This window comes from Pseudophryne corroboree, chromosome 1 (genome assembly GCF_028390025.1).
Source record: "Pseudophryne corroboree isolate aPseCor3 chromosome 1, aPseCor3.hap2, whole genome shotgun sequence".
In the NCBI taxonomy this organism is placed as follows: domain Eukaryota; kingdom Metazoa; phylum Chordata; class Amphibia; order Anura; family Myobatrachidae; genus Pseudophryne; species Pseudophryne corroboree.
In genome coordinates this window covers 795,810,119-795,824,763 of record NC_086444.1, presented here as the reverse complement: position 1 = coordinate 795,824,763, position 14,645 = coordinate 795,810,119, and the positions used below count along the sequence as shown (strand labels likewise).

General features: G+C 48.3%; 1 protein-coding gene across 1 annotated transcript; it reads right to left on the bottom strand.

The window, feature by feature from the left end:
* Positions 1-721: 721 nt before the first annotated feature.
* LOC134910529 (E3 ubiquitin-protein ligase RNF12-A-like) lies at positions 722-12,690 on the bottom strand. Its single transcript, XM_063918652.1, has 2 exons — positions 12,433-12,690; positions 722-8,460 (listed from the first exon to the last, which is right to left on the bottom strand). The coding sequence occupies exons 1-2, from the start codon at positions 12,497-12,499 to the stop codon at positions 7,895-7,897; spliced, it is 633 nt and encodes a 210-aa protein (XP_063774722.1). The 5' UTR covers positions 12,500-12,690; the 3' UTR covers positions 722-7,894.
* Positions 12,691-14,645: the final 1,955 nt, after the last annotated feature.

Genomic DNA, 14,645 nt, shown 5'->3' with positions numbered 1-14,645 from the left:
CTGGAGGTCAGCTCAGTATTCAACACAGGGGCCAGCCAGGTGAGAAGTCATACTGATGAGCACAGGGGGGACCAAGACAGAGGGCCGGGGCTGAGAAAACGGGAGCGGGGGAGGAGGGGGGCGCGCGAGAGCGCAGCACACAGAAGCTCCCGCTTGTCGGATCTTGGTCCTGCAAGAGCGGCTCGGGAACGCGAGAAGCGGCTGTGAGCAGCGGGGACATGCGGCCAATTGGAATGGGGGCATCTGGCTCTCTGCCCGTCCGTCCCAGCCCACCCCCTGCCGCTGTCCAATGATTGACAGGGGTGTGCCTTCATGTGGGCTGAAGGCACAGCCCCTGTCAATGAGGCAACTGTGCTGGTGCCGCTTTCCATTCATTTTTCAATGGGCTTTTGCAGCCCGTGACTTGCCTCCGCCCCCTGCCCGCCCCCCTCTTCAGACACTTTATCATTGTCACTGGGAGGCAGCGCTCTCGCTGCCTCCCATAGAGATTTAACTGGATTGTCAGGTAAAAATGATTAAAATAATACAAAGTAGAATGTGTCATTTGTATCTTCTTTATATTATTTTAATCATTATGACAGGGGAGGCACTGCCTCCCCTGCCTCCCCTGACTGCATGTCCCTGGTTCTAATTACCCTCCTAACGGCTGAGGATTGCCCTGTGTATGCATCAGTGATAACCAACATAAACCTTATATAAATTAACGACACGGAGACATGAATTTGGCAGAAACTGTTATCTATTTATTTAAATGAGCTTTAAAGGCGTAAACTTAAAGCCATAAACCTAGCCGAGCAGAAGACATGAGCGGGCAGCTATGCCATCCTTGCGCCTATCGCCCAGCAAACCTATAAGGGATGGAAAGAACCAGAGAAAATGATCAAACTGACACGTAAAATAGTAACAGTTCTGTTGGAAACATAATGAAATGAGGATCTGCCAAAAAGAAAAAAAGATAGCATGGAAATTCCATGTAAACGAGCTTCAGGCCAATCGAAGCAACATATAGGTACAATAGGATAGGAGGTAAAACAAATAAATGGGGGGGGGGGGGGTGTCACACAAGTAAACTCGGCTAGAGGTAAAACTTAAAACCTGCTGAGGGACATATAATTAAAATCCAATTAGCCAAATCAAGTATAATTAAGCCGAATTAAGTCCGTCAGTCCAGGTAAAAAATTGTTAAATCCCTCTAGACTCCCACTGCCAACAGTGGCGAGTAGCTAATCCCCGAGTAGGGAGGACAGGGGGAGACGTACAAGACCAACAAACAGTGCAACAAGTCCTGCATGCGCCTAAACGCTGCTAAGCCCTGCGCAAACTATCTAAACCCGCCGGAGCTTAGCCGCACCTAACAGCCTCTTGTCTAGCATACTTAGCAGAACGCTTCTATACCCTGACTGCGCTAGTAGCAGAAGGTGACAGCGAAGAGGAGGAGGAAGATCTATCATCATCGTCTGATTCCCCCGGTGCCTCATCTCAGAGCCAGATAAAGGCTACGGGGGTCTGGGGAACTCAAGTCAAGGGGGCGCCCTGAGGACTATGGTCGACTATTTGCGATCCAACTGTAAGAATTACTAAAAGGAAGCGGGGAAATCCGCAGGGCCTCTCCTGCGCATGCACCCACATTTCCTGCGGGCTCCAGCAGAAAATGCGAACACCTCTGCATGACAATCAGGCAGAGGCATTCGTGGGCATGGACGGTGGACGTTCATTGGGCAGCAACGTTACAATTCCTAGCTGGAAACGGAGCATTGCGGGTACACGGCGGCGTGAATGGAGTGCGGCAGCGGCGTGGTCGGGATGGCTGCATGATGTCACACACAGCCGCTGCAATCACAAAAATGTTGGCGGCCTGCGCCGGCAGGAGGCTACCCATTATTTGCAATCAAGCAGAAATTGCTGTGCAATCGCAAATTCTGCTTGCTCAAGGGGGGAGGGGGTGGCGGTGGCGGTCAGCATGCTGGGTGGTCTTGCCCTGCGATGGGCAGCTGTCAGCATGCGATCACACAAGGATTGCAAATTCTGCATCTTAGCAGACTTTGCAATCCTTACTGATATAGGCCCAATATATATATATAATATGCGTGTGTTCATATACATATATACAAACACACACCATACATACATGCATTCACACAGCATACATACACACACACACACACAGCATACATACACACACACACACACACACACACACACACACACAGCATACTTGCATATACACAACATACATACATACATGCACAGCATACCTACAAACACACATATCATGAATACACACACATATAGCACACACACACACACACACACACACACACACACACACACACACACACACACACACACACACACACACTATGCATCCAAACACACACAGCATACATACATACATACATACATATATATATATATATACATACACACAGCATACATACTCATACAGCATACATACAAACACACACATATTATGCATACATACATACATACACATACACACACACCATACATACATACATACATACATACATAGACAGCATACCTAGTACAAACACACATAGCACGCACACACACATATACACACATCATATACCTACACACACACACACACACACACACACACACACACACACACACACACACACACACACACACACACACACACACTACATACATACATACATACACACACACCGCATACCTACAAATACACACACACGCATACACACACAAAATACAAAATTAACCAAATAAGTAAGAGGCGAGTCACTGCCGGAGTCCATATGAGCTGAGCTGCTACTGCACATGCTCAGTAGCTCCCGGCCTTAGCTGTGTGGGTGCACTGTATCCAATGCAGAGAGCTCTGCCGATCAGAGCTCTCTGTGAGGAGCAGCCAGGCAGGCGCTCTGATTGTGCATGGGGGCGGCCCTGACCGCTGCAGAGATGGAGACAAGGTTGTCTCCATCTCTGAAAAACAAATTGGTCCAGCACAGGGGGCCCTGAGAGGTTATGGGGCCCGGGGTAACGTATCCCCTGGGCCCTCCCTTAATCTGGCTGTGCCTCACCTGAAGTCTCAGGCGGACCAGACACCGATGCCTCCGCCGAGAAAACAGCTTCATCTTCTCTCAGCTCTTCATTAAACTCTGAAAAAGTTAAAGCCACCCCCGAAGCTGAAGCCACAGAGGTGAGCAAAAAGGGAGGAGAAACCACAGCAGGCACCCTAGTATACTCTGCTGTAGCCAATCAGCTCTGGTTGCGTCATAGGCACCGCCCCTGTCTGACATCAGAGGCCGGGCAGGAGCTGAAGAATACAATAAACAATTCCTCCTATGGCGCTGCACAATGAAGCAGCACGAGATAGTACAAAATAGCTCACCAACCTATAACAACATATGGAAAAAAAAAAAGGGTACAACCTCACTTGCGCTTTAAAATGTCCCAAACTTTTGTTGATCCTCAATGTGGTGATTTCACAATAGAGTCAAACGATGTAATGTCCGATGGTAATCACATAGAAACAAGAAAATCACACAATAGTGTAATACTGTGAATAAACACAGCTCCACCAGTCGGTGATACAAGGAAGGTAAAGGCCCATACACATTAGACGATGTCGCTCTGTGAGCGACATCGTCTAATGTTTCCCCCTCCCGGGCCGGCCGGCGGCCGACTGTACACACTGAGCGATATGACAGCTCATATCGCTCAGTGACGTCACGCCCCCGCCAGCGCTGCATGAAGGTCGTGGACGACAGTCCACATCCTTCATGCATGCCCTACCGACAGCGACAATCGTTGCCGACCCGCGGGGCCGCGCATCGTTCGTCGCTGGCGGCATACACACTTAACGATTAAATGAGCGACGTCGCTCAAGGAGGGGGAAAATGAGCGACGCCGCTCATTTAATCGTTAAGTGTGTACGGACCTTAAGAGTGTGCTAGGTCCCAATCCAATTATAAGTCTCTCATTCCTGTACGTCGACACTCAAAGTGGTGATAGATGCAAACTTGAGCAGATTTTTACATGTATGCTTACTTGTAACAAATAGATGTGACGCACATAAAGGTTTCTTTGGACTTCTGTAGTCCCTATTGCTGGATAATGATAGAGACTGATGTCTCAAATAACATATATATGGAACCAGAAAGAACCGTATTCTAATCCAAAAGTATTTATTAGAAGTGATAAATACATGCGATTGGACAAGACAACTGTACCATAATGATGTTATATACAATCCACTGGAAAAATGTAACCCGGGTATCAATACGCAGTGGGTTCAGAAATATGGATTTTGGTTGTCAGACCAATATCAAAACACTGTTTCTATACATTTCTACGCTGTGCAGCGTCTTTATCGAGATGACAACAGTGTTATAAGCACCGATGTCTGATAGCAGTTTGTTTTATGAAACCCCCTGTAGGATTGACAGGAGCTTTGGGAGGTGCAACACTTTGGGGGTGTGCCCAGCATTTCTGGAGATGCTGGGCTGCCACTGCTGGGACCGAAGAAGACAGACATCATAGAAGAAAGAAGAAGGGATCGCAGTGGCCGGGGAGTGAAGAGGATGCTGCGGGAGCAGTTCCCGAGGCCGCGGAAGAGGCCTGAATACGCTGCTATCAAGAAAGAAGATCATCAGCGCCGCCTGAACACAGAGAAGGGGCGGCGGCCAAAGACAGAAGTTGAGGACCGGTAAGCGCTTCTCCGACAGTGTAGGTAGGCCCTCAGTGAGACACGCAAGTCACCCCCTTCCCCACTAGACCACCAGATTTTGGTCATTAGGCCCTTGGGGTCAAATCAGACACTAGGCCTGTGACGCACTATGCGGGCCCTTTGACCCAGGGTGCAGAGGTCGAGCACTAGGCCTGTGGACCAGTTCAGGCTTAGGCCTGTGGGCATGTCAGAGGGCACTAGGCCCTATCAGTTAAGTGTGGCCCCATAGGTGTATATGGTGACTCTGGGCATTAGGCCTAGGTCACCCAAACTGCCCCATGGTAGGCAGATACTAGGCCCATGGCTAAAAGTCATGCTTTAGACCTTTGGCCAGTTAAGGGGTACTAGGCCCTATTAGTTTGCGTGCCCACAAGTAGGCAGGCCCGTAGGGCTGAACCGCATATAAGGAGTGATGCTGGGCGCTTGGCCCAGGTCACCAGAAAAGACACTGTAAAGGGGAGGAGTTGGCAGTTCCTGAGGCTGTGAAAGTGGCCTGAATGCGCTGCCATCAAGAATGAAGACCTCCAGCGTCGGCTGACCATGGAGAAGGGGCGGCGACCAAAGACAGAAGTTGAGGATCGGGCATCGCTTCTCCAACAGGGTAGGTAGGCCCACAGTGAGGCACGCAAGTCACCCCCTTCACCACTAGACCATCAGATTTCAGGCATTAGGCCCGTGGGGTCAAATCAGACACTAGGCCTGTGGCGCACTAGGCGGGCCCTTTGGTTCAGGGCGCAGATATCGCGCACTAGGCCTGTGGCTCAGTTCACGCTTAGGCCTGTGGGCATGTCAGAGGGCACTAGGCCCTATCAGTTAAGTGTGGCCCCTGTAGGAGTATAAGGTGACTCTGGGCATTAGGCCCAGTTCACCCAAACTGCCCCATGGTAGGCAGGCACTATGCGCATGGCTAAAACTCAGGCCTGTGGCCATAGGCCTGAGCCGCATATAAGGAGTGATGCTGGGCACTTGGCCCAGGTCACCGTAAGAGACATTGTAAAGGGGAGGAGTTGGCATGAAAAAGGGGAGGAGTCAGGAGAAATAATTACCCCCCCTAAAAGTAAAGTCTAGATCTGCCCCTGCATCGTATCCAAGCAGAGTGGATGGAGGCCAGCCCTGCCACTGCATGTAGAGACAGCCCAGCCCATCTCACAGCCAAGCAACGCTGATCTGACCTGGACCTGGACACAGAAGTATTGTAGGACCTGGACACAGAAGTATTGTAAGTAAACTTTTGAATGACGTTGCCTGCAGCCACTTCATTGCTTTTCTCTATTGCCTCCCCAAGCACCCACTAGCTCCATGCCACCCTCTCCCTACCACTCAGTATCACCCTGTCACCCACATTCATCATGTCATACTCTCCCTGTTACTGTCACCCTCTCCCTGTCACCCAGTATCTCCATGTCACTTTCTCCCTGTGACTGTCACCCTCTCCCTGATACTATCGCCCTGTCAACCTGTCACTGTCACCCACTATCTTAATACTACCATCTCCCTGCCACTCACTATCACACTGTCACTGTCTCCCTGTCACCAATTATCTCCATGCCACTCTCTCCCTGTCACCAATTATCTACATGCCACCCTTTCCCTGTCACTATCACCCTGTCACCCTTTCCCTGAATCTCCCTATCACCCTGTCTCCTTCTCCCTGACACTCCCTATCACCCTGTCACCCTCTCCCTGACACTCCCTATCACCCTGTCACCCTTTCCTTGCCACTCACCATCACCCTGTCACTCTCTCCCTGCCACTCACCATCACCCTCTCCCTGCCACTCACCATCACCATCCCCCTGTAACCCTCTCCCTGCCACTCACTATCACCCTGTCACCCTCTCCCTGTCTCTTACTATCTCCCTGTTACCAACTGTCTCCTTCTCACCCACTACCTCCCTGTCACCCTCTCCATGTAAATTTCTCCCTGTCACCCTCTGCCTTTTGCTATAACCAACCCACCGCCTCTCCATCACCATCTACCTCTCCTTGTCTTCCTCTGCATTCCTTTGTCACCCTATGCTTCTCCCCATCACCCTCTGCCTTCCCCATCACCCTTTGATTTCCAATGTCTCCCTCTCCCTCTTTCTGTCACCCACAGCCTCTCCCCGCTGTCACCCACTGCATCTCCCATAGGGCGGAGGAGAGGAGCCCAGAGCATATTTTTGCACATGGGCCCACCACTCTCAAGTTCTGCCACTGATGTTGGACCCTTTTTTTTGGCGTGAAGAGGCCTGAGGGTTACTCGGATGACCGATGCTCATACAGATGGTACAATGCTTAGAACAGCAGCGGATCAGAGAAGCCATCATGCAATGTCTGTTTGTACAAGACGCCTCCTTGGCCATTATATATTTTCATTCAGCAGCTGCCTTCATAGATGCAGCTACTGTATGATCTGCATCCATCTCTGAATCAGGCCCTGGTGGATTCTGGGCGCATGGCATCTATACTATGCAGAGCAGGGGTGAGAGTGCTTCCCCTAACTCCCCACCACCCCGGAACAGTGTGCCCTGTGGGTGGGACAGCCAGACAGTTCCCGAAAATTGGGACTATCCTGTCCAAAGCAGGATGGCTGTGGGGTATGCATAGGATTCCCCCAGTGCCACGCATAAGATGGCCACTGGCTGGTAGGAGCACAGTGCGCCTGATTCATATGTGGACGGCGGAGCTATCGCGCTGCTTACATGGAAGCAGGCCGAGTGACCCAAGGAGTCACGGAAGTCAGCCACCTTATCTACTATGAAGGGGCCAGGATATCTCCAACCTCAGACGGAGCTCTTAACCGCATCCCTCCCCAACAACGGCGGCGACACAAATCCATTTAGGGAAACTGAGGCTGTTACTGCCCGTTCCCTGTCCTCACGCAGCATCAGACCGTCAATCACTGATAATCTAATACCATAGTATGACCAACGCCATAGACCTGTACTGCACATGCATGGGTCCGGCACATGTGCAAGGTACCGAACATCAGTACTTGACTGCATGTTCCGCTACAGCGTCAGGACATAAATCAGGCCCAGTGTGGTGATGGAGTCTGTGGATATGTCCAGCCTAGGCCGCAGGAGGGTGGTAGGAGTACAGGAGATATAGTAGTCAGCTGATGGAACTGGGCAGAATGGCGGAGATGGTATGGAATGGAGAGAAGATGGGGATTTAGATGTTCCTCTTCCTGCTGTACTCAGCGGATCAGGCACACGACTGGCCTTGGGATGCACTCTCTGCGGCACACAGGACAGCTGAGATTTATGTCAAACCACTGTGTGATGCAGCTTGGATGATACCTGTGGCTGCAGGACAGGACGATCACTGGCTCCCCTTCTTCGTACTCCACCAGACAGATAGCACATGGTTGTGCTGCTTCATCCTCTGCAATGGTGGTCATTTGGAATCCGTAGATCTCTTCCACCATGGCCAGGAGATTCTGCTCATCAATCTCGATCATCATGGCCGCGAGATTCTGCCCGTCGATCTCAATCACCATGGCTGGAAGATTCTGCTCATTCTCAGCTGGTTGCTGGGAGCTTGGACCAGGGCGAGGATCTGGGCTTGGTCTGTCCGTTGTTGCTACCGGAGGAGTAGGAAGAGGAGAGCGGCTTCGATGTCTGTGGTCCCTCCGAGGTCTCTGCAGCCGAGGAGATGTTGCTCCGCTTGATGGATGTTCCTGGGTGTTCCGACGAGATCTTCTCACACCTCTGCGTCGCTCAGACCGCAGCCTCTCCTCAAACACGGTCTGGGATGACTCATCTGAAAAGATATACCTTTATATAGTAGCCATAATAATTACCTATAGATAACATGGACCAATCAATTGTTGATCAATAATTTGAGTTACAGCAATAATAATACAAATATAATAATATTTTGGTATATCATTGGTAGTGTTACACTGTAAGAGGCTGTCAGAAGAATAAGAGTTGTTTAATTTATTGTAGTTAGAAGAGAGTGTTGGTAGTGGTACAGGTGGGAAGGGAGAAGGAAGGGGGAGTGCTGGCATGACAAATCATTAAGAAAGTGATAAAATATCAGACCTAAGCAGGGGATATAGTGGAGGAGGCCTCGTTGTGACAAACCCAACGTGCCCAAATATATGCAAACTGGCTGGGGTGCTCAAGCAGGACACTATAAATGTATTCCAGGTGTAGATTTTCCAAATAAGGATGAGTAGAGCAGAGAAGGGAGGCAGCGCTGGATGTTTCTAATGAGCAGCAGCAGTACAATTAGCTGCATTTAGCTGCATGAGTGAGTACTGCTGTGTGTGTCTGCAGCGGAGTAGGGTATGGTAATACCAGTGACTGTAACATTCAGACAGTCAGTCGCTGACCAGAACCCTGTGATTCTCAGACAGAACCACCATAAGTATCCCAAGGAGCTCCTATAACATCTATGAGTGGTCGGAGGGAAAATAAATGAATGGCACCAGAGGAACGAGTGCGGCTCAGAGTGGAGATTGGGCTAGATGTGAGGGTGCATTATTTGGGGTAGAATAGGTGGGAGGGTAATAAAGAGATGGGAATAAGGGCAGGGTCGGACTGGCCCACAGGGGTACCAGGGAAACCACCGGTAGGCCACACTGCCTGAGGGCCCACTCCTTCCTAGGGATCAGGATCCAGACTGTGCACTTGTATTATACATGGTAGATATGTTGCATTACTCTGCACTAAACTATTGTGTATTTCAAGCATTTGTGGAGGCTGGCCACACACCCTTTGTAGGCTGGCCACACCCCTAAGTATGGGCCCATATCACTGCATTCCCCCGGTGGGCCCTTCATGTCCCAGTCCGACACTGAATAAGGGTGTCAGGGCTGTGGGAGAGTCTGGTCTACCTCCTGCTTGCTTGCACCTCATGTCATCTGTCTGTCGCCCCTTCCTACTAGATTGTTAGCTCCTCAGAGCAGGGCCCTCTTTCCTCTTATTGTCAAAACCCTCTCCTACTCAGTGAACATCTATACTGTCTTTTTCTTCTGCTGGTAAAGGCTCATCTCTATCTATGCCCACCAGCTCCTAGTAGTACGCTGATCACTCACTCACTACTTACATCTAAGCTGTATTATGTATGAGAATTGTGGTGTTCTTTGTTGCCTGTACTCTATGTTTGTTATTTATTTACTGTAATATTACATTTTGTCTCCCTGTACTGTCCTTTGTACAGCGCTGCAAAACACTTGTGGCGGCTAATAAATAAAAAATAATAATAATGATAATAATAATAGCCTTTAAGGAACTCTCTAAGTGGGTAGCGGAAAAGGAAAAACACTTTAAAAAAAACATCTACAAAGCTGAACTGGTCTTTAAATTAAAACATGCTGAGGACTGAGCTTTAATGGTTCAAGTCTGTGTTTCTTATACTTGGTCCTCAGCACCCCTAACAGGTCATGTTTTCCAGACCTCCTATATCTACCAAGACTGTGTCAGTCAGCAATGAATGCGCTGCAACTTTTGTAATGTGACAGATGCAGCGAGTGATGAGCCCACCTGTGCCTCAGCTAGGGGGTCTGCAGCACGTGACCTGTCAGCGGTCCTGAGGGCTGAGTATGAGAAACCCCTTACATCATACAATGACTTGGTGATTTTGTGACCTCTGAGACACCATGTTACTTTGGGCCAAGCTGGCTGTGTCCATCTCTGTTCAGCTGCTGGACCCAGAGCTCAGCTGTCAGCTCCTATTTCTCCCTCTGCATTAGTTCCCCATCACTGCGTCCCTCCTCACTAGTCTGCACTCATGACCTGCTTTATTCCCTGCGCCAGCGCACTCTCAGGCCTACATAAGCAGAATCACCTCACACCCACAATTCATCCGGGCATGTCTATCTCACCCTGTACCTTCTCATGGCTGCTGGTGACATCTCACCCAACCCTGGACCCCGTACACTCCCCACTATCTGCTCACACTCCTCTTTCCACCCCAATCTTTCCATCCAGCTCATGCACATAATCCCTCCAACCTGACACACATATCTCCCATACTCTGTATAGTACATAAACCATAGACCTCAGATTCACATTACAGTTTCCAGATCATAGGCTGTTGGTTGATAAAATTGGTTGGTAAAATTAAAAATGTATTGAGATAATTTGCGAGGGGGGCACCAAGATTTTTCTGCCTTGGGGCCTCCATAGAGTTTAATCCTGCACCACTCACACCCATCCATGATCTATTTAATCCCTCACACCCCATTGCCAGTTTATTTTGACACTCAGAGCACATTGCATTGTCATCAGACTGCGTCACCTCCCCCTATTGGTCCAGCAACTGAAGAGAGATGTCAGCTCAATAGATCCTACATTAGCCTTGTTTTATGTGTGATCCCAGATCCTCAGCACCAGTGTGTTATTATGAGCAGTACCTATAAGTGCCGGATGGTTTGTATATATATATATATATATGAGAATAAGAGAGTGTGAGGCAGGGCATAGAGATAATGTGTACAGTACTTCAGCTATCACAAAACTAAAAAATAATAATTCACAGATTCAATGATTCCCCCCATTTAACCACTTAACTGGCACAGTCAGATCACATGTGACCCCCCCCCCCCACTGTGTCCGCCAGTTTGTGACAAGGATATCCGGGTCTGGAGATGAGCATAATATCATATCATATTTCAAAAATACTTTTGACACTATATTACTAAAAAAAAGTAAGAAAAAGAATGTTATGAATGATTTTAAAGGGAAAAGTAATTAGTTAAGTGGTTAAAGATTCCCCAATCCACCAATCTGCCCCCATACATTACAGATATTGTTTAGTGATTGCAGATCATTTTCAGCAAATACAGATCTGCTGAGTCTGGAAAGGCTCATCATGTTACTAGTAACGGTCTGCAAATCTGCTGATTGTTACCATACACTAGCGATCTACAGCTTTAATTCATCTGAAATTCAACATGTACAAAAACCTGATTTACCAATCACTGGTCAGAATTTGTGATCCCTATATATTGTAGATTTTGTTTACACAATGATCTGCAAAATGCCAAATTGCCCTAATTTATTACTGATGCATGGAGGCCACATCTCCAACTGCCCCCGCATGGTACACAGGGTAACATAGCATGGGGGGATATTTATCAGTGCTTGGAGAGAGATAAAGTAGCAGCCAATCAGCTTCTAACAGTCATCATTCAAATCCAGCCTGTAACATGGTTGATTGGCTGGTACTTTATCTCTATCCACTATATCACTTTAAGTCTAAGGCTTGGTATATCTCCCCCCCCCCTGACTGTAAAATGACAGTTAGTAGCTGATTGGTTGGTACATTGGGGTCTATGTATAAAGCCTGAGATAAAGTGGATGGCGATAAAGTACCAGTGAATCAGCTCCTAACTGACATGTTATAAGCTGTGTTGTAGAAATGACAGCTGGTTGGTTGGTAGTTTATCTCCATTCACTTTATCTCTCTCCAAGCCTTAAATACATAGACCTTTATATCTCTCTCCGAGCTTTCATGAATCTCCCACAAAGTGTAAGGCAGGACATATAACTAATGTGCAGCTACCTCCAACTGCCGCCCGCATGCCACACAGGGTGAGAGGACACAGCGGAGATTTATCACAGCTTGGAGAAAGGGAATGTGGGGAGAGATAAAGTACCAGCCAGTCAGCTCCTGTCATTTTAATGACAGTTGGAAGCTGATCGCTTGGTACTTCATCTCTCTCCAATCTTTGATAAATCTGCCCCTTAGATTGAAATCACTGCCCCAAAATATCTCACTTACCATGATCTCCTTGACGGCTCCATGTTCGCTGGTCCTCCAGGAGCCGTCTCAGCTCTCTCCGGCTCATCTCCAGATGTTAAATAAATCCACCAAATAGAAAAAATAAAATAAAAAAAATGTTCAGGAAAAGCACAGATTTTATTGTGTTCTGAACAACAAGATAATCGCTGGAAGTATAACACTTGCTGCAAAGCACACTAGCTCGCTCTTCCAAGGCAAGACTATCGTATCAGCCACCAGAGCTTCAACTGTCAACTGCCACTGATGCTGCTGTGCACTGGGCTCTTATACCTGTCCATAGACAAATGGCCGACCAGCAGTCAGGCGGCCATATTTCTTACTGGCATGGAGAAAACCAGCTACTGAGTATATGTATTATCATGAAATTTGCTGCTGACTAGCTTACACAATATTTCTTCAAACTTTCCAATGAACCCCACTCAGTATCCCATAAGCACAGTCCCCTGTTCGGTTACAGATTGGGACTGTTTGGGCTGGTATGTCTCATGGTCATTTCTTCTCAATTCCAAATCATTACTCTACAGTCTGCAACATTCTAATACATTGGCCCCAATTGATAATGTAATAATTTCCATATTATTTCTTATCTGCAGCCTTGCTTAACAATCCTGTGGCCATGGCCAGGGGACTTATTACAGCCGCTAGAACTATCCTCAGCAGGAGCTGCGGAACTGCGCGTCTTCCAGATTCTAACAAAATGTGTCTGGGTGACAGTAGCGGATCTTGCCACGGGCAAGCAGGACTTTTGCCCGGGGCGCCGCACCAGGGCAAGATCCGCTTCTGCTGTGCTGCCCGCTGCCCCCCGCTCTCCCCCGCTGTGAAGGGAAACTAGACGTGTACGTGTCTAGTTTCCCTTCGTGGAGAGGTCCTTTACTGTGTGGTGCGCGATGACGTCATCGCGCACCGCACATCATTTCAGTCTGTACAGGGGGCGTAAATGACCACGCCCCCTGTACGAAGCCACGCCCCCTATCGTCACCCGGGTCGCACAGAGCCCCAGAACCAGCCCTGCTTGGTGACAGTCAGGACATAGCTCCGTCATGGTGAAACACATTGGATGTTATCCGTTGGTAAACTGTTCAGTTCAGATAAGGTATCTAACTTTTATTCAGTGTATGTGAAATATTGTATGTTTTTAGTGATATATTTGTAAGCAGGAATACACTGTGTTCTTGTTTATATTTAATTCCATTTATGATATGGAGCCTTAACTAAAAAGGCAGAAATTCCTGGTATTGGGACTACTTAGGGAAAAAGTAGCAGGTGCACTATCTCACCCTGTAACCAGAGGCATTTAGCATATTCCTGGCCAGGGCTATGAGCTTACCCACCGCACCTGAACCCCTGTAGTTAGTGTTAGGGACTTACCCAATGAGAGGCTACCTAGGTGCGGTGGATAATCTCATATCTCTGGCCAGGAATGTGCTAAATGCCTCTGGTTATTACAGGGTGAGCTAGTGTGAGATAATGCACCTGCTACTTTTTCCCTCTGTACATTGTATTAAGGGGGTCATTCCCAGTTGTTCGCTCGCTAGCTGTTTTAAGCAGCTGTGCAAACGCTAAGCCGCCGCCCTCTGGGGGTGTATCTTCGCTTAGCAGAAGTGCAAACGAAAGGATCGCAGAGCGACTACAAAACAAAATTGTGCAGTTTCTGAGTAGCTCCAGACCTACTCCTAGCTTGCGATCACTTCAGACTGTTTAGTTCCGGATTTGACGTCACAAACACGCCCTGCGTTCGCCCAGCCACGCCTGTGTTTTTCCGGACACGCCTGCGTTTTTTCAATCACTCCATGAAAATGGTCAGTTGACACATAGAAACGCTCACTTCCTGTCAATCACTCTGCGGCCAGAACTGTGACTGAAAAGCTTCGCTAGACCTTGTGTGAAACTACTTTGGCATTCGCAGAAGTGCCTTTTTTTGCCGCAGCACAGTGAACATTTTCAGCTAGCGATCAACTGGGAATGAACCCCTAAGTCTCAAGCAGAGTAGCACCTCATTACCTTATTATGGTGTGCAAATTAGGGCCCCCTTCTCGCTATTGGGACTACTTATGAAGTACTATTGGATATCAGTGAAGCTCTATTTTCTCATATTTTCGTAACGTATTTATTTTAATATACTTAGCACATTTGGTGTTTTCACGTGTTACTGCACTACGGGGCGCCTTGGTGTGAATTCTGATGATTAGCTT